We start from the raw sequence: 23,872 nt of genomic DNA, 5'->3' as shown, positions 1-23,872 counted from the left end.
AATAGATTGAAGAATCTAAAAAGTAGCCACCCTTTGCCTTGATGACAGCTTTGCACACTCTTGGCAATCTCTCAACCAGCTTCATGAGGAATGCTTTTCCAACAGTCTTGAAGAAGTTCCCACATATGCTGAGGAGTTGTTGGCTGCTTTACCTTCACTCTGCAGTCCAACTCGTCCAAAACCATCTCAATTGGGTTGAGGTCGGGGGATTGTGGAGGCCAGGTCATCTGATGCAGCACTCCATCACTCTCCTTGGTCAAATAGCCCTTACACAACCTGGACGTGTGTTTTGGGTCATTGTCCTGTTGAAAAACAAATGATAGTCCCACTAAGCTAAAACCAGATGGGATGACGTATCGCTGCAGAATGCTGTGGTAGCCATGCTGGTTAAGTGTGCCCTGATTTCTAAATAAATCACAGACAGTGTCAGCAGCGAAGCACCATCACACCTCATCCTCTATGCTTCACGGTGGGAACCACACATGCGGAGATCATCCATTCACCTACTCCGCATCTTCCAAAGACCCTGCGGTTGGAACCAAAAATCTCAAATTTGGACTCATCAGATGAAAGGACAGATTTCTACCGGTCTAATGTCCATTGCTCGTGTTTCTTGGCGCAAGCAAGTCTCTTCTTCTTATCGGTGTCCTTTAGTGTTCGTTTCTTTTGCAGCAATTTGACAATGAAGGCCTGATTCACGCAGTCTCTTCTGAACAGTTGATGTTGAGATGTGTCTGTTACTTGAACTCTGTGAAGCATTTATTTAGGCTGCAATCTGAGGTGCAGTTAACTCTAACGTATTCTCTGCAGCAGAGGTAACTGTGGGTCTTCCTTTCCTGTGGTGGTAGTCATGAGAGCCAGTTTCATCAAAGCCGTTGATGGTTTTTGCAACTGCACTTGAGAAAACTTTCCAAGTTCTTGAAACTTTCCAGATTGACTGACCTTCATGTCTTAAAGTAATGATGGGCTGTTGTTTCTCTTTGCTAATTTGAGATGTTCTTGCCATAATATGGACTTGGTCTTTTACCAAATAGGGCTATCTTCTGTGTACCACCCCTACCTTGTCACAACACAACTGATTGGCACAAACGCATGAAGAAGGAAGAAATTCCACAAATTAACTTTTAACACGGCACACCTGTTGTTTGAAATGTATTCCAGGTGACTAACTCATGCTGTTTGAGAGAATACCAAGAGTGTGCAAAGCTGTCAGAAATGTCCAGATCAACTAGCCCATGTCAGCTAGCGTTTTTATATTTAGTTTTTTTTAGCCCAATTTCTTTGTCACTCAAATATCAAATGAATACACATTAGATATAGCAACACGTATAGAACTGCAAAAAAAAAAAAAAAAACTTTAAAACTGCAAAATGTTCTTTGCAACCCTATGACAAAATGTGTAGAATTGTAGGAAATAAGCTTTAAACCTGCAAAATGCTCTCCACCAATAAGAGGGGTGTTGAACAGTTTGTCATGAACAGTGCTTGTGCACATAGAAATAGATGTGGCAGGATGTTCCCCATTACTTTGGAAGGGGGGAGCCAGAGTGAAAAAGGTTTGGGAACCCCCTGCCTTAGAGTATGCATCAAGTGTGCATAATGTGTAGATATAGTATAATGCCTATTTTTCCAATTGTGAGATTTGGGGTATGAATGAAAGAATCTATCACATTATACTGCATTTTTGTGTCAGTACATATCTGTCACCTCCATGATCATTTCAAATGTGTTTTGTTGGTTCACTCATGTTCATTTAAGAGACCACTCATAAGACTCAAGTTCAGTTGCAATTGAATGTTCAAAACTACTTCTGGAAGGACCTGCTGCAAACTTCGATCCAAATCGGCAGTGCACATAAGTGTTGTATATTTCTGTTCTCAGACCCAAATCGTTTACAATAAATCTGAAGTCTTCACATTTTGATGGGGGGGGGGGGGATTAATTTCTAGTGCTTATTGTCTGCCATTTACTCAATAGGATTGTTTGCTTGTGCGATGAGCACTGACGGGTCTAGAACACTGATTGAGCACTTAATGTAGGATAGCCTAGTCCCAACAGTGTAGGATTTGAAAACCCAGCCTTTATTTTACTTATTTTTTTAAGTATCGTTTGTTATTTAAGTATTAGAACTGGTAACTTGATTTGATTTGAAGTCTTTGTTTATTTATTCTTATTATGAAACGATATTTGTTTCTAACAGCGGCCGCAGAGCATCATGCTTAGCATTGACAAGTGGCATGCTGTGACGTGCAGTCACACATGCTGTCTACATCAACAGGCTCTAAGTTTGTATCCTAAACGGCACCCTATTCCCTACGTAGTGCACTGCTTTTGACCAGGGCCCGTAGCACTGGTCAATCGTAGTGCACTATAGGCAATAGGCTGCCATTTGGGAAGCCCGTTAAGCATTCCTGTGGGTATGATGTACAAGTATGTAAGACTCTCAGCATTTTTTCTTCATGAATTGTGTAGAATGGTCTTTTTCATCAATCACTTAAAGTAGTACGCTGATCTTAATGGCATTGAAACGGCAACTCATAAACAACCATATGTATATATCGAACCAAACACAAGGCTGATAGTATGCTCCACTGTACAACGCTTCAAACCTACTACTGAGCAAATTGGTGTATCAGCCTCGCTTCATGTTGGCAAGATACAGTGATACTATTTCTACCTAAAACCGGGTGGTAAAAATGCTTATGGTTCAATACAGTAGCCTATGCTTTCTTCAAAAAACATCATTTCCTGTGCTATAGCACATCATTGTACATAAGTCTGTGTGTACAAATGATACCAGGCATGTCCTTTCTTACACCATTGGGGCTGTTTGTTTGTTACTGAATGTGTAATAATAAAAATAATGCTTGTTTCTAGAAAACATGTGTCTTTGTTTCTCCTGACAATGGAATTTGCACGCACAGGGTATTTTAAATCGGTCGGAGTCATCTTATGCAAGATGCGATTGCTTCAATATCAGCACGGCACTTGTTTTGACTAACGTTAAAAAGATCATTGAAGGTAGATGGAGGAAATACATTTCCATACATTTCCTTTCCCTACACACTTTACAATAACCCCTGGCATGATTCTTGCCGTGTAGCCTGAATTCGCAACCACATGTCAATGCCAATTAGATGTTTATTTCTGCTGAGCATAACCGCGGGAGGTAGGGGTTCTATAAGGTTGCTGCTGAAGACAAATAAAAGAAATAAAAAATGTCACCGAAGTAATACACTGGGCCTTTACTCGTCCTATATTAACGGACGGATGGACGCCATCTGTAGCTGGCCAATTATCTCTCTAGGCTGCCAACATGCCTCACAAGACTCTTCGGAAGGTCCCCGGTACCAGTTGAACGAAAATGAATGGACGGATGTGGAGATGGAGACTGTTTAGTGCCAAAAATAAGGGGTTAAATACATGTAGAAAAAATATATACAGTACCAGTCAAAAGTTTGGACACACCTACTCGTTCAAGTGTTTCATTTTTTCGACATTGCAGAATAATAGTGAAGACATCAAAACTATGATATAACACATGGAATTATGTAGTAACCAAAAAAGTGTTATAAACAAATCAAAATATATTTTATTTTTGAGATTCTTCAAAGTAGCCAGCGTTTGCCTTGATGACAGCTTTGCACACTTTTGGCATTATCTCAACCAGGTTCATGAGGTAGTCACCTGGAATGCATTTCAATTAACAGGTGTACCTTGTTTAAAGTTCATTTGTGGAATTTCTTTCCTTCTTAATGTGTTTGAGCCAATCAGTTGTGTTGTGACAAGGTGGGGGTGGTATACAGAAGATAGCCCTATTTGGTAAAAGACCAAGTCCATATTATGGTAAGAACAGCTCAAATGAACAAAGAGAAATGACAGTCCATCGTTTATTTAAGACATATATATATACAGTGCCTTGCGAAAGTATTCGGCCCCCTTGAACTTTGCGACCTTTTGCCACATTTCAGGCTTCAAACATAAAGATATAAAACTGTATTTTTTGTGAAGAATCAACAACAAGTGGGACACAATCATGAAGTGGAATGACATTTATTGGATATTTCAAAAAATTTTAACAAATCAAAAACTGAAAAATTGGGCGTGCAAAATTATTCAGCCCCCTTAAGTTAATACTTTGTAGCGCCACCTTTTGCTGCGATTACAGCTGTGAGTCGCTTGGGGTATGTCTCTATCAGTTTTGCACATCGAGAGACTGACTTTTTTTCCCATTCCTCCTCGCAAAACAGCTCGAGCTCGTGTTGCACACATGATATCTCCTGAAAAAATGCCACCACAGCCCTGTAAACTCATTCCGTACTTTCGCTAGTTAGGGACAGAACGCGGAGCGAATCTAGTGGAGCATATACTTTAATTAACACTATGTTAGCACAGCTTTAGCGCAAACCCACGGGCCAACAGCCATGAATATTTAGCTGCCAGGACAGATTAAAAAAAAAATATTCTGTGAATCCCTCCTAATGGATATTTCTGAAGGCTACTGGACATAAGTGATTGGGAAGCGACTGTTAGACGGGGATTCTCAGAAGCAAACTGCGCCCTGTCCTTTACGTAGCCCTTCACGATCACACAATTTTCGGCGTAAGTCCAAATAACCACATACCCAAGAATATTTAGATATTAAAGAAAAAAACGAAAAGTGTGAAACAGATGCTATTCTATGTTTTTTTGTACTAACGGCCTTACCCTAACTCCAAACACCAGGAAGCAGTCCCAGGACAGATAAAAACGATAATCATGGAATCATTCCTTCCTCATGGAACTTTCTTGAAGGGGAGTTGAATATTCAAGGTGATGTGTATGTATATAGATATATATTATTTAAGAATGATAGGTATTAATTCTAGGCATTTACATCTATGTTTTTAAAAATGAAGACTATTTATACAATGAAACAATGTTTTTTTATTCACACTGTTTGTAAACAATAGCTTCTGCCCTCTTAGGGTCAACATGACCCGCTTATTGATTAGAAAGTATGATTAGAAACCAAGGCTGTGGAATATATTCTCTCTCTCAGGCTATGAAAAAGGCAAAAGCTATGACATTGACTCCTGAGTGTTGAACTTATGCCCACTCTACAACAACCCTGGTTGTTATATGCCCCTGAGGATCATCTACGAACGTTGGAAAAAGGGGTTTTCAGAAATACATTTGGTTTGCAGATATCTATTATTATAAAAATAATATAACATTATTATCATAATCTTTAGTATTATTATGTTACATGTGAGACATAACCAGAAATGTCAACGTAGACAATTTACAAGAATGTGTTTACCAGGCTGTGATGAAAACACTTTAAAGGAGCTCTAATTCAAACATGCAAGGATATATATTTGATACAATTACCCACTTTAAAACTGTTGCTGCAATATCACTTCTCAATGTGTGTACATTTCAAGCTTTCAACAATAATAAACCAACCATCTCAATAATGCTTCTCAGACTTACACACTGTAGAGTTTTCCGTATAGAATGAAATGTATACAGATTATATTACAACTTGTTGTGTTTTGGCTTAGTGGTTGTTTCTCTACTAACTAGGAAAACTCTACAGTGTGTAAATCCACGATAATCGAGAATTTCAGTAAGCGTTTTTCTACGGCTGGCCATGCTTTCCACCTGGCTACCCATACCCCGGCCAACAGCTCTGCACCCCCCACAACAACTTGCCCCCCATCCCCTTCTCCTTCACCCAAATCCAGTTAGCTGATGTTCTGAAAGAGCTGCAAAATCTGGACCCCTACAAATCAGCTGGGCTAGACAATCTGGACCCTCTCTTTCTAAAATTATCCGCTGCAATTGTTTCAACCCCTATTACTAGCCTGTTCAACCTCTCTTTCGTATTGTCTGAGATCCCTAAAGACTGGAAAGCTGCCGCGGTCATAGACCCACACTCTAGACCCAAACTGTTATAGACCTATATCCATCCTGCCCTGCCTTTCTAAAGTCTTCAAAAGCCAAGTTAACAAACAGATCACCGACCATTTTGAATCCAACTGTACCTTCTCCGCCATACAGTCTGGTTTCCGAGCTGATCATGGGTTCACCTCAGCCACGCTCAAGGTCCTAAAAGATATCATAACCGGCATCGATAAAAGACAGTACTGTGCAGCCGTCTTCATCTACCTGGCCAAAGCTTTCGACTCTGTCAATCACTGCATTCTTGTCGGCAGACTCAACAGTCTTGCTTTCTCAAATGACTGCCTCACCTGGTTCACCAACTACTTCTCAGATAGAGTTCAGTGTGTCAAATCGGAGGGCCTGTTGTCCAGACCTCTGGCATTCTCTATGCCGCAGGGTTCAATTCTCGGGCCAACTCTTTTCTCTGTATGTATCAATGATGTCGCTCTTGCTGCTGGTGATTCTCTGATCCACCTCTACGCAAACGACACCATTCTGTATACTTCTGGCCCTTATTTGGACACTGTGATAACTAACCTCCAGACGAGCTTCAATGCCATACAACACTCCTTCCGTGGCCTCCAACTGCTCTTAAATGCTAGTAAAACTAAATGCATGCTTTTCAACCGATCGCTTCCCGCACCCGTCTAGCATCACTACTCTGGACAGTTCCGACTTAGAATATGTGGACAACTACAAATACCTAGGTGTCTGGATAGACTGTAAACTCTCCTTCACATTAAGCATCTCCTGTACCTGTACATAGCCCATCTATAAATAGCCCAACCATTTACCTCATCCCCTACTGTATTTATTTTGCTCCCCAGTATTTCTACTTTGCACATTCACCTACTGCAAATCTACAATTCCAGTGTTTTTAATTGCTATATTGTGTTTACTTTGCCACCGTGGCCTTTTTATTGCCTTTACCTCCCTTATCTCACCTCATTTGCTCACATTGTATATGGACTTGTTTTTGTACTGTATTACTGTGTTGTTGTACGTGTCGAACTGCTTTGCTTATCTTGGCCAGGTCGCAGTTGTAAATGAGAACTTGTTCTCAACTGGCCTACCTGGTTAAATAAAGGTAAAACATTTTTTTTTTCAATTGCATGTTTAACAATGAAAATACCTACCAAAAGGAGAACATGGATCTTTATTTGTGTGCATGTTAAAGTAAAATAAGTAGCATATCTGGACGTGATTTACAGTAGATACATCTGTCAACACATGATATATAATCCTGTAATGTGATTCTGGCAAACAATGGAAAAAATATATTCTAATGTGGTCCTCCATTGAAAATAATTGCCCAGGCCTGCATTAGAGCATCAGCTTTTCCGGACAACGGTGTGATCACACTTTCCATAAGCCGATGTGAGTAAGACCTTTAAACAGGTCAACATTCACAAGGTTGCAGAGCCAGACGGATTATCAGGACGTGTACTCCGAGTATGCTCTGACCAACTGGCATGTGTCTTCACTGACATTTTCACTGACATTTTCAATGATCCTGGTAATGTCATGGTCCAAACACACCAAGACAGTCGCGAAGAGGGTATGACAAAGCCTATTCCCCCTCAGGAGACTGAAAAGATTTGGCATGGATCATCATATCCCCAAAAAGTTCTACAGCTGCACCATCGAGAGCATCCTGACTGGTTGCATCACTGGCAACTGCTTGGCCTCCGACTGCAATGCACTACAGAGGGTAGTGCGTACGGCCCAGTACATCACTGAAGCCAAGCTTCCTGCCATCCAGGACCTCTACACCAGGCGGTGTCAGAGGAAGGTCCTAAATATTGTCAGACTCCATCCACCCTAGTCATAGATTGTTCTCTCTGCTACCGCACGGCAAGCGCTACCGGAGCGCCTAGTCTAGGTCCAAAAGGCTTCTTAACAACTTTGACCCCCAAGCCATAAGACTCCTAATCAGCTAATCAAATTGCTACCCAGACTATTTCCACCCCCCCTCCCTCTGTTATGCTGCTGCTACTCTCTGTTTATTATCTATGCATAGTCACTTTAACTCTACCTACATCTACATATTACCTCATTTAACCGGTGCCCCCGCACATTGACTCTGTACCGGTACCCTCTGTATATAGCCTCGCTACTGTTATCTTACTGCTGCTCTTTAATTGTTTGCAACTGTTATTTATTTTTGACTTAACTCTTATTTTTCTTTAAACTGCATTGTTGGTTAAGAGCTTGTAAGTAAGCATTTCACAGTAAACCTGATGTATTCGGCGCATGTGACAAATAAAATTTGATTTGATATTGCAGTGATAATTAATGTCTATGGGCATTTTCTTTAGTTTTTTCTGTTCTTCAAACAGCATTTTAGAGTTTTTAAATTGTACAGTAAATGAGATTCCCTTGGCTATATGCTGCTTGAGTGAGAACTTGAGAGAACAGACATAGTGTGTGCACCTTCTAGATAACACGTTTCTCTGTATCATTCTAGTTACTTATTATATTTGACTTGTTTTGCCCTGACAACATAATCCTGCAGCAACAGGATTTTTATGTTTAGTCCATAATGTTGCTTGATCGTTGGTTAGGCTGTTAGCAGGTCAAAATGAGGCTACATGAAAAGTGGAATACTGTTAACATAACCGAGTGCGGATTTTCAGTGAATCACAAAGTTCATCTTCATTTCCTGCTGAGCAGGAAAATTCTCAGTGAAAAGTGATCAAATTGAGATCCGTATACCTTTGGATACAATAATATCTAGTCAACCATGTGTCTACAAAAAATGACTTTCGTCATAAAAAAAACTAATCCTTTACAGAAACATTACTATTTGACAAATACATTTTCAGCAATGTAATACAACAATGAAAAGCAATTACAAGATCCCTGCTTTCCGACTGTTTTAGTGTTCGGATTCACTTTATTGATTAAATTACTCCCGTGCAATGTATGTGAACTTGAATGAACTACACTCAAAATATTTACATTAATCATCATAGGTTGTGTGTGTGGTGTGTGCACGTGCGTGTGACCAGTTTTCAATTCCTAACAGCATGTGTGACATCAGTCAATACTCACAATTCTTCAGCCCTGATTTCAACAAGACCTCTCCACCATGGTCCACATTGTAGGAAAAGCAGAACATCAGAGTGACAATCTGCGTGACATAATCGTTGTGCAAAATGTGAGGCACAAAATCCAAAGCAAAATTTAGTTTTCTAGTTGCTAAAAAGACATTAACAAAACTTCCTTGTAAAAAAACAAAAATTAAATGACATTATTGCCACATTATTACATATTTGTGTTTCTCCAGTTTCAAGCATGGATCCTCCAGTCCAGTAGAGAGCAGTCTTACTCCCGAGACTCCAGGATAATTGTGGCTAATATCCAGCTCTCTCAGGTGTGAGGGGTTTGACCTCAGAGCTGAAGCTTTCCACGTTAATCAGACAGCCTAACAACCTGTAAAGAGAGTATCAAGATTTTAATGACACTGTGGTGGAACGAGAGATTGGCAGCTACATATTTATCTGTTTTTCAGAGAGCAATGTTGTTAAACAAATACACCAACACTGACCTCCGTGTCTCCAGTTCACATGGTGTATTCCCCAGTCCAACAGAGAGCAGCTTCACACCTGAATCCTAAACATCATTGTCACTCCGGTACAGCTCTCTCAGGTGTGAAGAGTTTGAGCTGAGGCCAGCATTGCACAAGCATGTCTTTGTTCATCTGCATCGATTCAGTCTAAGTATATAATAAAGATGACAAACAAACAATTGAATATAACTTATCTGTTTTTATAACTACAGTATAATCACAAATAATGTTTGCCAACAACCAACACAATGTCAATAAGTGTGTACACAGAGTAACTTCACTGGCCTCACTACCTTCGGTTTACAGTGGGGATTCCACACTGATTGGTGATTGTTTTGACAAAATGTGCGCCCACCTATTCATTCAACTGACCTCCGTGTCTCCAGATTCATCAGCTTGTCAGTAAGCCGTTTCACATCAAAAGTAACAGTCAGTATCTGGTGTGGCCATCAGCTGCATTAAGTACTGCCATGCATCTCCTCCTCATGGACTGCACCAGATTTGCCAGTTCTTGCTGTGAGATGTTACCCCACTCTTCCACCAAGGCACCTGCAAGATCCCGGACATTTCTGGGGGGAATGGCCCTAGCCTTCACCCTCCAATCCAACAGGTCCCAGACGTGCTCAATGAGATTGAGATCCGGGCACTTCACAGGCCATGGAAGAACACTGACATTCCTATCTTGCAAGAAATCATGCACAGAATGAGCAGTATGGCTGGTGGCATTGTCATGCAGGTCAGGGTGTGCCTGCAGGAAGGGTACCACATGAGGGAGGAGGATGTCTTCCCTGTAACGCACAGCGTTGAGATTGCCTGCAATGACAACAAGCTCAGGCTGATGATGCTGTGACACACCACCCCAGACCATGATGGATCCTCCATCTCCCAATCGATCCGGCTCCAGAGTACAGGCCTCGGTGTAACGCTCATTCCTTTGACGATGAATGCGTATCCGACCATCACCCCTGGTGAGACAAACCGTGACTCATCAGTGAAGAGCACTTTTTGCTTTTTGCCAGTCCTGTTTGGTCCAGCGACGGTGGGTTTGTGCCGATAGGCGACGTTGTTACCGGTGATGTCTGGGGAGGACCTGCCTTACAACAAGCCTACAATAGGCCTACAAGCCCTCAGTCCAGCTTCTCTCAGCCTATTGCAGACAGTCGTAGCACTGATGGAGGGATTGTGCGTTCCTGGTGTAACTCGGGCAGTTGTTGTTACCATCTTGTACCTGTCCCGCAGGTGATGTTCAGACGATCAGCTGTCAGTCCTGTCTCCCTGTAGTGCTGTCTAAGGCGTCTCACAGTATGGACATTGTAATTTTTTGCCACATCTGCAGTCAAGCCGCCTTGCAGCATGCCTAAGACATGTTCACACAGACGAGCAGGGACCCTGGTCATCTTTCTTTTGGTGTTTTCAGAGTCAGTAGAAAGGCCTCTTTAGTGTCCTTAATTTTCATAACTGTGACCTTAATTGCCTACCGTCTGTAAGCTGTTAGTGTCTTAACGACCGTTCCACAAGTGCATGTTCATTAATTGTTTATGGATCACTGAACAAGCATGGGAAACAGTGTTTAAACCCTTTACAATAAAGATCTGTGAAGTTCTTTGGATTTTTAAGAATCATCTTTGAAAGACAGGGTCCTGAAAAAGGGACGTTTCTTTTTTTTCTTAGTTTGTATCTAGGAGATTTAAGAAAGCTTATGAGATTTTTGCTTTTTGGACACATATTTAGCTCCCTATTTATGTTGGCACAAAACTACCTCGATACGTCCATTCGTTTTTATGGGTTGCCTTCAGACTGAGTCCCATGACAGTTGGGGGAGTCGTAGAGCAAATCTGAGAAAAAAACATTTGTAAGAGTCTCCCCTTTCCACAGTTAGTCACATGTCTGTGGAACTTGTTCAGTTTATGTCTCAGTTGTTGAATCTTATGTTCAAACAAATATTTACACATGTTAAGTTTGCTGAAAATAAACGCATTTGACAGTGAGAGGACGTTTATTTTTTGCTGAGTTTATAAAGAGTCACAGACACACATGCTGCACACATACACAGACATACTCCATTTGACACACACCTCTTTGACCAAACACAACATACAGTCCTTACTTGTGACTAATAGGCTACGTAAAGATACGCAACACAACACAGACTGGTACATAAACACCTCGATCAAAGGCACATCAAGTTGTCCCTTTACTTCAGGCATTCACTCGCTCTACTATTCAGCAAAGAGTGAACATATGTGTCCTTTAGATTATAGTTCTGTAGTTCTTACTGTATTATTTTCTTCTCTCTGGTTTATTGTTGGCTGCTCTGTCATCTCAAAATGGATCCTGGACTGACTAGAACAGGCATAGTTTACTGTATTTATTCAAATAGCATTTAAACATGTAAAACTAATTTAAGTGCCTTTAAAATACCTTCATTTCAAAAAGTCAAATCTGTGGAATGTGCATTCCATTCAGTGTAATTGGGTTCATACTGCAGCAGGACTGTTTTGTCAACAATTTGACAAATAAACATTCTACAAACAGCAATGTTTAAAAACACCAAAGGAAATAGATAACAACAAGATTACTGTGAGCAGCAATGAATGGGGTTCACAGGATGACAGAAAGGACACAAGATCAGATGCATAGCAAAGCAAGTGGCAGATAAAGCAAAACCTCACGGCACATGGCCTCTCTCCTACTTGACCTAGATAGTTTGTGTTTATGTATTGATACGCATCCTACGTGTGCCATTTTTAAATTGCTGTAGTTCTGTCCTTGAGCTATTCTTGCCTATTAGTGTTCTGTATTATGTCATGTTTTGTGGGGACCCCAGGAACAGTAGCTGCTGCTTTTGCAACAGATCCTAATTAAAATACCAATACCAAGCACTCTATCATGTAGGTACTATCTTCCTTTATGTACAATCATGAGTCTAAAGCAGGGGTGTTAACCCCGGTGTTCTGGCTAAATTCCCAAGCTGTCCCTCATACCATCATGGTCATCTAATCATTCCCAGCTTACAATTGGCTCATTCATCCCCCTCCTCTCCCCTGTAACCATTCCCCAGGTTGTTGCTGTAAATGAGAATGTGTTCTCAGTCAACATAATGGTCAAATTAAAAAACTCCAGTCCAGTTGGTGGCAGTAATGTACCTTAAAGTTGGTTGCCAACTGCCATATAAAGTCCACAGAACTTGGTTCAGTTTTAGATGGTTAACGCGTTCTCCCTTCTGCTCAAATCAAATCAAATTTGATCGATCGCATGTGGGTGTAGCGAAATGCTTATGCTTCTAGTTCCGACAGTGCAGCAAAATCTAACAAGTAATATCTCACAATTTCACAACAAATACCTAATACACACAAATCTAAGTAAAGTAATGGAATTAAGAATACATAAATGTATGGACAAGCAATGTCAGAGCGGCATAGACTAAGATACAGTAGATAGTATAGAATACTGATGCTGATACATATGAGGTGAGTAATGCAAGATATGTAAACATTATTAAAGTGACATTATTAAAGTGACTAGTGTTCCATTTATTAAAGTGGCCAATGATTTCAGTCTGTGTATGTAGGCATCAGCCTCTCTGTGCTGGTGATGGCTATTTAACAGTCTGGTGGCCTTGAGATAGAAGCTGCTTTTCAGTCTCTCAGGCCCAGCTTTGATACACCTGTACTGACCTCGCCTTCTGGGTTGAACAGGCAGTGGCTCGGGTGGTTGTTGTCCTTGATGATCTTTTTGGCCTTCCTGTGACATCGGGTGCTGTAGGTGCCCTGGAGGGCAGGTAGTTTGCCATCATTGATGCGTTGTGCAGACCACCCTCTGGAGAGCCCTGCAGTTGCAGGTGGTCCAGGCGGTGGATACAGCCCGACAGGATGCTCTCAATTGTGCATCTGTAAAAGTTTGTGAGGGTTTTTGGTGACAAGCCAAATTTCTTCAGCCTCCTGAGGTTGAAGAGGCGCTGTTGCAACTTCTTCACCACACTATCTGTGTGGGTGGACCATTTCAGCTTGTCAGTGATGTGTATGCCGAGGAACTTTAAACTGTCCACCTTCTCCACTGCTGTCCCATCGGTGTTGATAGGGGGGTGCTCCCTCTGCTGTTTCCTGAAGTCCACGATCCTGAAGTCTACTCATTGGTGATTAGGAGTCGGTTTGGTCAGCATGTTAGTGTAATATGCAAATCATTTGTTGTTAATAGTTTCCTTGTTTTTGTGATATCTATACCAAATTCAATGTGGTACATCTTACAGATGACAAGTTTCAAAGTTGGTAAGTCACTGTGGAGTGGATTTACAGTGTTTTAAATGGGCATGTAAAATCAGATTTTCTCAAACTAAGTTAAGACATGTACCATGGGCCTACATTCCAAATTTGGTGTCATTTAGTCCTATGGTTGTTAAGATTTTTGAAGTATTTTTTACATGGCATCATTTCTGAAATTCTTTAGGGACTATTGTGATGAGCCCAAAGACCAAATGTGAAGTGACTCTGACTTAGAAGAAGATTTTCTAAGATATCAATGCCAAACGAAACATGGTTCATCATGGTAATGTCTTTGATTACCCTAAAAGGTTTCAAGTTGATAGGCCACTATGAAGTGGATTTACAAAGGATTTAAATAGACACGTAAAGTCTAATCTCCTGATTTATCAATAGCTCAGCCATCTCTTAACCAATCCCTTAAATGTTCTGAAACTATGTTAAGAGATGTACCACGGGCGTAAATAATGAACATGGTGGTGTTATTTGAACGTATGGTTCATGAGAGTACGTTTTTACAAAGGTTTTCCAAAATGTCCAAGATGGAGGAAGAAAAAAAATAATTCAGCATGAGGAGAGACACCGACACAACGTTTCAAAGTCTCTAGGTCAAATAGGGTGGTGGATATTATGGTTTAAGTGAGACTTCTTATAACAGTGCCACTGATAGGCCCCTCGGTGCCATTCTTTTTCACCAAGTTATTCATGGGCTCTAGTTTCGGCGTGGCAAATTAGAAAAAAAAGTTCTCAATCTATGCTTGAGATTTTGACCATGTCAAAAAAATTATAGGAAAAAAACAATAATATAAGAATAATAATGTTTCACAGCTTTGCTGTGAACCCCTAACTTCTGCATCTGTCCATATGTGTCCACATACGACATTGTGCGCATGTTGATTTTGTCTATCCCCACCAGACGTGATCATAACACACAAGTTCAAATACTAAATCAACTGTCACTCAATTATATACATTTTAGGGCAGGTCGAAACACACGTGAAACATTCATGGACATTTAGATAGCAAGTTTGTTCTGGGAGATTAACATTGGGTTGTTATTTTACCTGGTATGCATATGGTCCTCTTTTTAGCTGGTTCATTGTAGAATTTTTACCCCGAGTCATACAAAATTATGTTTCTCTTCTCTAACGATTAATCCACAGATAAAATGGGAAACCTAGTTCATTTTTAGTTAGTCATCTTTAATTAATCTCTCCTTGTTTGTCTTTCAAGCATCCACGTGGGTTTGTATCTTCCTGATATCCAATAAGGATGGGACTTTCAGCATGTGGAGCATCTCAAATAGAACGAAGCCCTATTTTTAGCACATTTTTAGCGTGTAGGTGAAATTGATATGTAGGCAATATGTGCCGTTTTTAAATGTATGTAGTTCTGTCCTTGAGCTGTTCTTGTTTATTCATGTTCTGTATTGTGTATTGCTTTCGCAACAGCTAACAGGGATCCTAATCAAATACCAAATGTGTACAATTATCTTGCAACGCTCGCATCAACGCTCGCATACGCAACGTGGCCGGTGTGGTTTGCTTGTGATGATTAACGATTTATAATATGGCTGGAGCAACCCAATAATGTAAAAACGACATGTCCCATAGTTCCGCGCGGCATTTCGTAAGCGGAACACATCTATGTATGCAAAGAGACGAGAGCATTGGACGAGACTGCTGTCTGTTGATATTAGTAAAAACTTGAAAATGGAAAACGATTGCCTTGAAAGTTTAATCTTAAAGTTACATGATGTTCAGGCCGTGAAATTCGGAACGTTCACGCTGAAGAGTGGAATAACATCGCCGATTTATTTTGATCTCAGAGTTATTGTTTCCTACCCATCGCTTATGAACCAGGTTGGTAAACACGTGTTTCCCATGAGTGGCACTGTATTGGAAACAACATCTACAGCATTTAGTCTGTTCGGAGGAAATCGAACCAAGGCCAACTAGTTTTAAAATATGTATGTTATGAAATTATGTTGGACTTTGTTTTGTCTTTTAGGTATCAATGTATCTTTACTAACGTTTTGTCTTTTAGGTATCAATGTATCTTTACTAACGTTTTGTCTTTTAGGTATCAATGTATCTTTACCAACGTTTTGTCTTTTAGGTATCAATGTATCTTTACTAACGTTTTGTCTTTTAGGTATCAATGTATCTTTACTAACGTTTTGTCTTTTAGGTATCAATGTATCTTTACCAACGCGCCAAAGATGAGGACTTGAAATACAACTCACTGTGTGGTGTACCATACACTGCTCTGCCCCTGGCTACAATCATCTGCTCCAAACACGAGCTGCCTATGCTGATCCGAAGAAAAGAAGCCAAAGACTATGGTGAGATTTCATGACCTGTCAAATTTGATTATTCTCATTATGACAGCGTTTTTGCTGCATCCCATCAGTTCAGTCAACAGTTAAAATGCTCTAGTCTAACACGTGCTATCTAGCTACATTAGATTTCAAATCACTCATATCAGACATCAATCACCTCTTGATTCTAGGAACTAAGAAGATTATAGAGGGGACCATTCACCCTGGAGACACTTGTCTGATCATCGAGGATGTTGTGACCAGCGGCAGCAGCGTCATGGAGACGGCACTGGTGCTTCAGGCGGAGGGTTTAAAGGTCACCGATACCATCGTGCTGATGGACAGGGAGCAGGGAGGTAGGGCCATGCTGGCCAAGAAGGGCATCGCACTCCACTCCGTCATCTCCGTCTCCAAACTTCTCGACGTTCTGCTCCAGGCGGACCGCATCGATTATCCCACCGCCCAGAGTGTGCGCAGGTTCATCCAGGAGAACAACACCTACAAGCCCTCGGGGGAGGAGGAGAAGAACGGCTCGCCTGTGGCCAAGAAGCCCGGCAAGCTGGCGGAGTTGACCTATGGCGACAGGGCCCAGCTCCGAACCACACATCCTCTGGCTGCCCAGCTCTTCAGGTTGATGGAGGAGAAGAAGACCAACCTGTGTGTGTCGGCGGACGTGACAGGCTGCGAGGATCTGCTGCAGCTGGCTGACTCTCTGGGGCCTCAGATGTGCGTGCTGAAGACTCACGTGGACATCCTGCGGGACTTCAGCCCAGCCTTCATCCAGCCCCTCAAGGACCTGGCCCACAAACACAACTTCCTCATCTTTGAGGACCGCAAGTTTGCTGACATCGGGAACACGGTCAAGCACCAGTATGAAGGTGATTAGTGGGCGCGCTGATTTTGCATCGCCATGTGCCCCAGGTGGGTGGAGATTTCACTTTAGGACCAATAGAATGGTCTAAAACGTGCAAACTCCGCCCGACCGGGACGCAAAACTAATGCACCCATTGTTAAAATGGATGCATTGTCCAACTCCATCAAATAAGGGCAATATTTGTCCCCTGAACCTTTTGAAGCGTGCTTTTGAATCCTAATCCATCCTAATGAATGCCTGGTTGCTATGATTTCTAAGTCTCCAGACTGTTGTGTGTTTTCCTCTGTATTTCTCAGGTGGGCTCTACCAGATCGCCTCGTGGTCTCATATGGTGAATGCCCATGCGGTGCCAGGCCCTGGGGTGGTAGAGGGGCTCAGTGTGGTGGGCCTCCCACTGGACCGCGGCTGTCTCCTCATAGCTCAGATGAGCTCCCAGGGTTCCCTAGCAACAGGGGACTACACGCAGGCTGTGGTAAGCAAAGTGATCCAGCCAGCTGTTCTTCAGTGAGAATGCCATGAGAACAGAATGTTCTGTCCCTCTCTCTTACCTCCCACCACCCTCTGCAATGTGTACAATTCAGGACATACTGTCACCTCGCAGGGCGACAGTGAAAGGCCTGATACATTTCAGTATGTTTTAGTGATGTTTGCATGTGAACCTTCATGTTACCATTCCAAAATGGATGACTTTTTCCATCATCAGGCAGCTTAACTTAAGTACTAGTTGATTACCTTAATGTAATCCTTCATCTTTCATCCTTGAGGATTTAATATGATTGTGTCTGTCGTTCCTATAGGTGAAAATGGCTGAGGAGCACTCTGACTTTGTGTTTGGGTTCATCTCTGGCTCCAAGATCAGCAGCAAGCCTGAATTCCTACATATGACTCCAGGGGTGCAGATGCAGTCAGAAGGTACTACATTCTCTACCTGTTAACCACATCATTCATCCTGTCCAGTGTTCTTTATCACGTTTTTACCAACAACATTCGCAGGCCAACATCCCCCCCCCGGCGTAATCTTTCCTTGCCACTAGATGGTGCTATTGTCCAAGAAATGTAGGCTGGATCACTTGTCATCTTGGTTGTTGTATTTTTTTATTTTACCTTTTAACTCTAACTCTTATTAACTCTTATTTACAATGATGGCCTAGGAACAGTGGGTTAACTGCCTTGTTCGTTTGTGACTGTGTTGGCACCCTATTACCTACACAGTGCACTTCTTTTGACTAGGGCCCTACGTAGGTAATCGGGTGCGATTTTGAATGCCAACCCTTGATTCCAGATGTTTTTTTTTTTTAACCTCTTCAGCAACAAACTGTAGGGTGGTGTTTTCTTCAGCACCACACTGTTCATTGATCATCTCCCTCCTTTCTTATTCAAGGAGACGGTCTTGGCCAGCAGTACTCCAGTCCTGATGATGTGATCTATAAAAAAGAATCGGACGTCATCATTGTTGGCCGTGGTATCCTGGGGGCCTCTGATAGGGTGAAGGCTGCCACAGAGTACAGAGAGGCCGGCTGGAACGCCTACGTCAAGAGACTCACCGCGTCAAGACAATGAAAAGTCAAAAAATGGGTGGGGGTTTGCATCCCAAAGGGCACCCTATTCCCCGTATAGTGCACTACTTTTGACTAGGACCCTATGGGATTTGGTCAAAAGTAGTACACTATAGTGGTATGGATGCCATTAGGGCTACAGACAGACTAGAGCAGGCACCACATCGACAATGTGAAACCATGATTATTCCCTCCAAACAGCTGCTGGGGCCTGTTCTTACTCTTATGGCTTCTCGTTATAACCCTCGCTTGCTAAATCAGCTGAACTGCGACAATGCTCATCTTTGGCAACAGGGACACATTTCAGGATTTCTTCCCCCCCACCCTCAGTGTTATTTGTATATGATCATTTTGAAACATTTCAAATTGGATTATTTGTGTTAACCAATAATATGGAACTGTGAAATGAATTCAGTAGATGCATTGGGCTGTAATGATTGGTGTTCTTTGAAGTCACTTTAAACATCTCTAGCCTAGGATTCTGTTCCTTTGCCTCAAGTGCGGTTTCTATAGAAGAACACGGTGGATGCTAGGGCTACTATCATTGTGATGGAGAACTGTGGAGAGATTCAGTTTACCAAACAATCCTTGGCATTGTGTATTGGTTCATCGACATTACAACAATCACGTGTTCACGACAGTAGTTATTTGAAGCCAATGTGTGACGAACCACGCTAGTCCATAAACCTCTAGTGGTTCCGGGGTGATGTGCCGGGTGTACGCTGTGCCCTAATCATTAATAAACAGTGCGAATGTGCATGGCTTGTTTCAGTTATGGGGGGGGGGGATCTACTTTCTGTCTACTATTTGGCATAGCCGATATAACACACCAAAGTCTTTTTGGAAGGGAAGGTCTGACGTTGAGCGTTGAAGGAACTCATTTGCAAGTCACATGATATGAAAATATGTGTAAATGACATGGGAGTAGGTAGGCATGGGAACAGAGGTGGCAGGTGGGTTTTCTTCTACCTTCAACACAGGTGAATGAAGCCACCGTTCAATGGCCCATTCTCTGTAGGTTCAGCGCGAGCACAAAGGTCAGCGAATCCTTCCATTTCGTCAATTGGAGGGAGCGCAACGCACTGTCGGTTTGCATAGAGAGGGGAGGCTTGGCATAATAGAGAGGAGTTGGAACTAATCTGCACTCCCCAGACTATTGTGTCAATATTGGAACTGAGCAACGCCCCATGCGACAGGTGTCCGCTGGAGAATCCTCTCTCTTTAAAACCAATCTGAAAAAAAGAGGGAGAGAGTGAAGATAAATGGAAGGATGGCCCACCATGTCCCGAGTGTATATATAGGATACCTGCAACGGGCCACACTCCATTCAGTGTTGCCTACAAGATGAGCACAATTTGCAGGTGTTACCGATATAGGTTTTTAAAATCCGCTCGTCAACTTTTTTTTTTCGACAATAGATAGGCAATGGTAAGTTTTACCTGGGACACATTTGTATGTTGGAATACATGTAAATGACCATTTTAAAGACAATATAAACTTTTGTAACTTTCTTTCCAGGTGTGGGGATGGAGCAACGTATGGAGAGTACAAACCTGATGTAGTGTAGTCAAAGTACTTTTTTCCAAGACTGGACCATCATCATATTTGGATTGATTTTCTGTATTTGTCTCACGTTGAGCCATACGCACAATACCTGAAGATTAAGTTTTGTTCGTTCGGCTCGCGTTAAGCAGGTACAGATTTTCTACAAAGCAGCAAGAGCACGTTCATATTGTAACAGATGTCGTTGAAGGTGCTCTCTTGTCCTGTAACAAATACTGACACTTTTGTACACTAAAATTAGAGCCATACAACATTTTGTGTTTTGCATTCGTTCGGCTATATTGAATATCTTATGTGGTTTGAACATTTGGGTTCATTTCCCCCTGAAGACAACGGATACAAATTATCGACCCCAATTTTTTTAGCCAAGTGGATCCTTTTTGTTGCTGCATTTGTGGATAAAGTTTTCGTACCTATTTTTGAAAAAGTGTATATATCATTTTTTTTTGCTCACTCAATATAACTTAGTATGCGCGTATCTCTGTGGATTTTATGACTAGTTGTTCTACTTTTATTAGGTTACCTAGTACTGCCTTCTTTTTTTTTTTAAATGCCATTTGGTTTTTCCTATATCGACATGGTTTAATGATGATAAAGTACGAGTTATGTTAATCATTAACCAGCCAAAGAGCATCTGATATGGACCATCTGCTGTTTGGATCCTCATCTGCCTGGGATCTGCACCTCTGTACAGGCTAGGCTACATTACATTAACTATGACGTTCATGGAGGTTTGGACTTCATTCCAGTAAATGGAGAATGTAGCCCAATAAACTACAGCTCGTCATAAAAAACCACCGCGTCGCTGGATAAACATTTAAGCAGTGTTCTCCATTGCTCATGCACTGTAAAACATGTTGCATTTCAGTTTAGCACAGAGGCATCATACACTACAGGCCTATCATTGAAAGCAGACACTTCCAGTTTCCTCCTCAGACAGTATCAACTGTATTACCCAATCTCCCACCACCCAGATTATTGACACCAGTACCCCAGGTAACTGTATAGTCCCATTCTATTTTGAGCATAACTTCAGGTGTCCATTTGCATATCCAGTTTTCGTTGCGTGAAACAATAAACAGCATGGTAAAAGCTTTCCCATGTCATTATTTCTGCTCTCCTGTATCTCTATTTGACTAAGCGCCGGCAAATATTTGTTTAAAGTCGGATTAAAGGGATCTCAAGGCCTGTATCCTGGTCACCTGCCAGAGACAGGTCATGCTGCAGTTACACCCTAAACCTCCAAAATAACACCTGCTCAATTTACTCTTACAGAGCAGTTATTGGCTATGTAAAATATGTCAAACATTTAGTATTTCTTTGTCTCAAGCAAGTCTTCAATCTTTCAGACTTTCATAATGCAATAGTTTATAATGTAATATCTGTGCTGTTTTATGGATAAACGTGACTAATTATTACTTGCCCTGTCTCAGCAACATACAAAGGTTTGGGCTGGTTCTCTCACAGATGCAACATAGGCTATTGTTCTAAAAAGTGAGTTTCAAATCAACCTTCTCTTAACCTATTACATACTTTTGAGAGAATTATGTGTATGATACAATAAGACCCCCCCCCCCAGTATTAGTCTTTCAACCTGTGGCTATCATAACACTTGGCCATTTGTGTGTCTGTAGAAAAGCCTGATTGCATTTGTGATGCCTGCTCAACTGCTACCTACCCTCTGTGGAAGACACGAGTTGCCCCGTGGGCTGTGTGCTGTTTCAAATGACAGTTAGAGGGGTTGCTAATGGAATATGTAAATGCCTGGGAGTTGTGTCTCCTGTAACTGCCAAGCTTTACCTGAGCAGTGAGCACAGAGATGGGGGTGGGGTATGGAGGGAGAGAACCCAGGACTGCAGCACCTCTCTGGACGTGTCTGAAATGGCCTCCTATTCCCTATATATAGTGTACTACTTTTGACCAGAGCCCTATGGGTACCATGTATGGGGAATAGGTTGCCATTACAGCCGCGTTCGCTGTCCTCGGGTAAAACCTGCCGGCCTGTTGTGGTCCACTCCTACGCAGAGCCATTCATAGAGCAGATGTCACCTGCATGCGCTGTCAGGTCCTTAGGAGGATTAGTTCCTATAGCAACAGAGAGAGGGGGGGGGAACACACAGGAAGCAGAACATTTCATGGTGGTCTGTGTCTGCTCACTGACTATTTAAATGGTACCAACTCACATTGACGCGGAAAACAAAGACCTGTCCATTTACAACCTTTATATCCATTACTGGAACTGAGTTGAATTTAACCAGCAACAAAAAAAAGCAAAAAGAGAAATTGCCGATTCACGTTAGACAAAAGTGTGTTGTATGTGTCTCTTGTCAACTACTGGGTTGTGTCTTCTCAAGGCAAGATTCTGAAGAAAGGTGCTGCTACTGAATATTTGCACATGGTGAAATCAGTGTCTGATCAGGTGCGCTGTATGTACAAAAGTATGTGGACGCCCCTTCAAATGAGTTGATTTGGCTATTTCTGCCGTAAGATTGAGCACACAGCCATGCAATCTCCATAGACAAATGTTTGCAGTTGCATTGCCTTCCTGAAGAGCTCAGTACCTTGCAATGTGGCACTGTCATAGGATGCCAATGTTGCAGTGGCGACCCGTCATTCAGGGCAGGTGGCCCACATTTTTTGCAACAAAGAAATAATAAAAAATATATATTTTGGGCTTGCCTGTTTTGCATGTTATTTTGGCATTAATATGTTTCACATATCAGTTTGCAAACAATGTAAAAAATATATATAGAATTGAGTTAATAAAGCCTCATACAAGCATGGTCTCTTTTTTTGTTTTCTTGAGTAAGGCAGCTCCAAAATGCAGATGTTTCAGCCTAGCTCAGTGCTTTCTGTGGTGGTGGGGCAAGCCAGCAGAAAATATAGAGCGTTGTGCCTTGATTGGCTCAGTGTTCTGTCATTCATGGGGACACTACCGCCAAGGGTAGACCTAAATAAATTCTAGCCTCTTGGGTGCTGCCAAAGAGTTACATTAGAAGTGCCCATCCAAGGAGGCTCTAGGTCATTGGCCACAGATAAAATGACGTCATATCACGTTATATCTACAGTAGCTTTGATTGGACTGATCATGTCATCATACTTTCAAAATCTTAGCTAGCAGTCATCATCATGAATCAAGTCGACAATCGACTGGCAAATCCTTTTTAATCCTTGTCATATGAAGATAAATAATGAAGAGAAATTATAGATAAAACGTATCGGTACTCATCGGCCATTGGACATAAACATTACACAACAAGTTGGAAATCGCAAATTCAACAATGAGTGGTTTGGAAGGAATCAGTGGCTAACTGCAAGCATTGCAAAGCAATCATTAGCCTGCTATTCAGTGGAGTGGCAGTGGCTGTGTGATCCAAAGTCTAAGATTAAGGGTCTCTTTTCCTAGTTTAAAATGATAAACATACAACATTGGCAATGCTGTCAATGAAGCATGATTTGTGCCTCCCTCAAAACAGCCGTTAACTTTGAACTGCAAAATCGGACTTTCGTGAGTTCAAGACAACTGGGAGCTCGGGAAAAACAAGCTACAACTGGGAAAATACATTTTGAACTTTCATCCAAATCGGGAACTCTGGCCTCTTTCTAGAGCTATGACCTGAAGAACACTGATGTCATCAATGATTCAACATATTTTTTTTTTAGTTCCCAGTTGTCTTGAAAGCACCATAAATACAAAGAATGACAGACTTCGATGACAAAGTTTGATGACAAAATTTGCCCACGAAGGACGCCACCTTCCTGTTCAAGTGAGCACATAATCCAAAAATGTCTTGTATGCTGC

At 41.7% G+C, this 23,872-nt stretch overlaps 1 protein-coding gene across 3 annotated transcripts; it reads left to right on the top strand.

Annotated features, from left to right (window-relative positions):
• Positions 1-15,237: 15,237 nt before the first annotated feature.
• Positions 15,238-21,166, top strand: LOC112234138 (uridine 5'-monophosphate synthase-like). 3 transcript variants are annotated; one of them, XR_006082389.1, is made up of 7 exons: positions 15,238-15,619; positions 15,948-16,101; positions 16,269-16,955; positions 17,248-17,423; positions 17,749-17,863; positions 18,333-19,935; positions 20,026-21,166. XR_006082389.1 is itself a non-coding variant. In XM_024402133.2 (6 exons), exons 1-6 carry the CDS (start codon positions 15,404-15,406, stop codon positions 18,509-18,511), a joined length of 1,527 nt encoding a protein of 508 aa, XP_024257901.1. In that variant the 5' UTR covers positions 15,238-15,403; the 3' UTR covers positions 18,512-21,166. The 3 variants fall into 3 exon arrangements, 1 of the variants encoding a protein (XP_024257901.1); XR_006082394.1 differs by lacking the exon at positions 15,238-15,619 and adding an exon at positions 15,655-15,726; XM_024402133.2 differs by having other exon boundaries at positions 18,333-21,166.
• The last annotated feature ends 2,706 nt before the right edge of the window (positions 21,167-23,872 follow it).

Source organism: Oncorhynchus tshawytscha, linkage group LG03, assembly GCF_018296145.1.
Source record: "Oncorhynchus tshawytscha isolate Ot180627B linkage group LG03, Otsh_v2.0, whole genome shotgun sequence".
NCBI classification, from domain to species: Eukaryota; Metazoa; Chordata; class Actinopteri; order Salmoniformes; family Salmonidae; genus Oncorhynchus; species Oncorhynchus tshawytscha.
The sequence above is the reverse complement of the archived record's forward strand: the minus strand, read 5'-3'. Positions and strand labels throughout refer to the sequence as shown.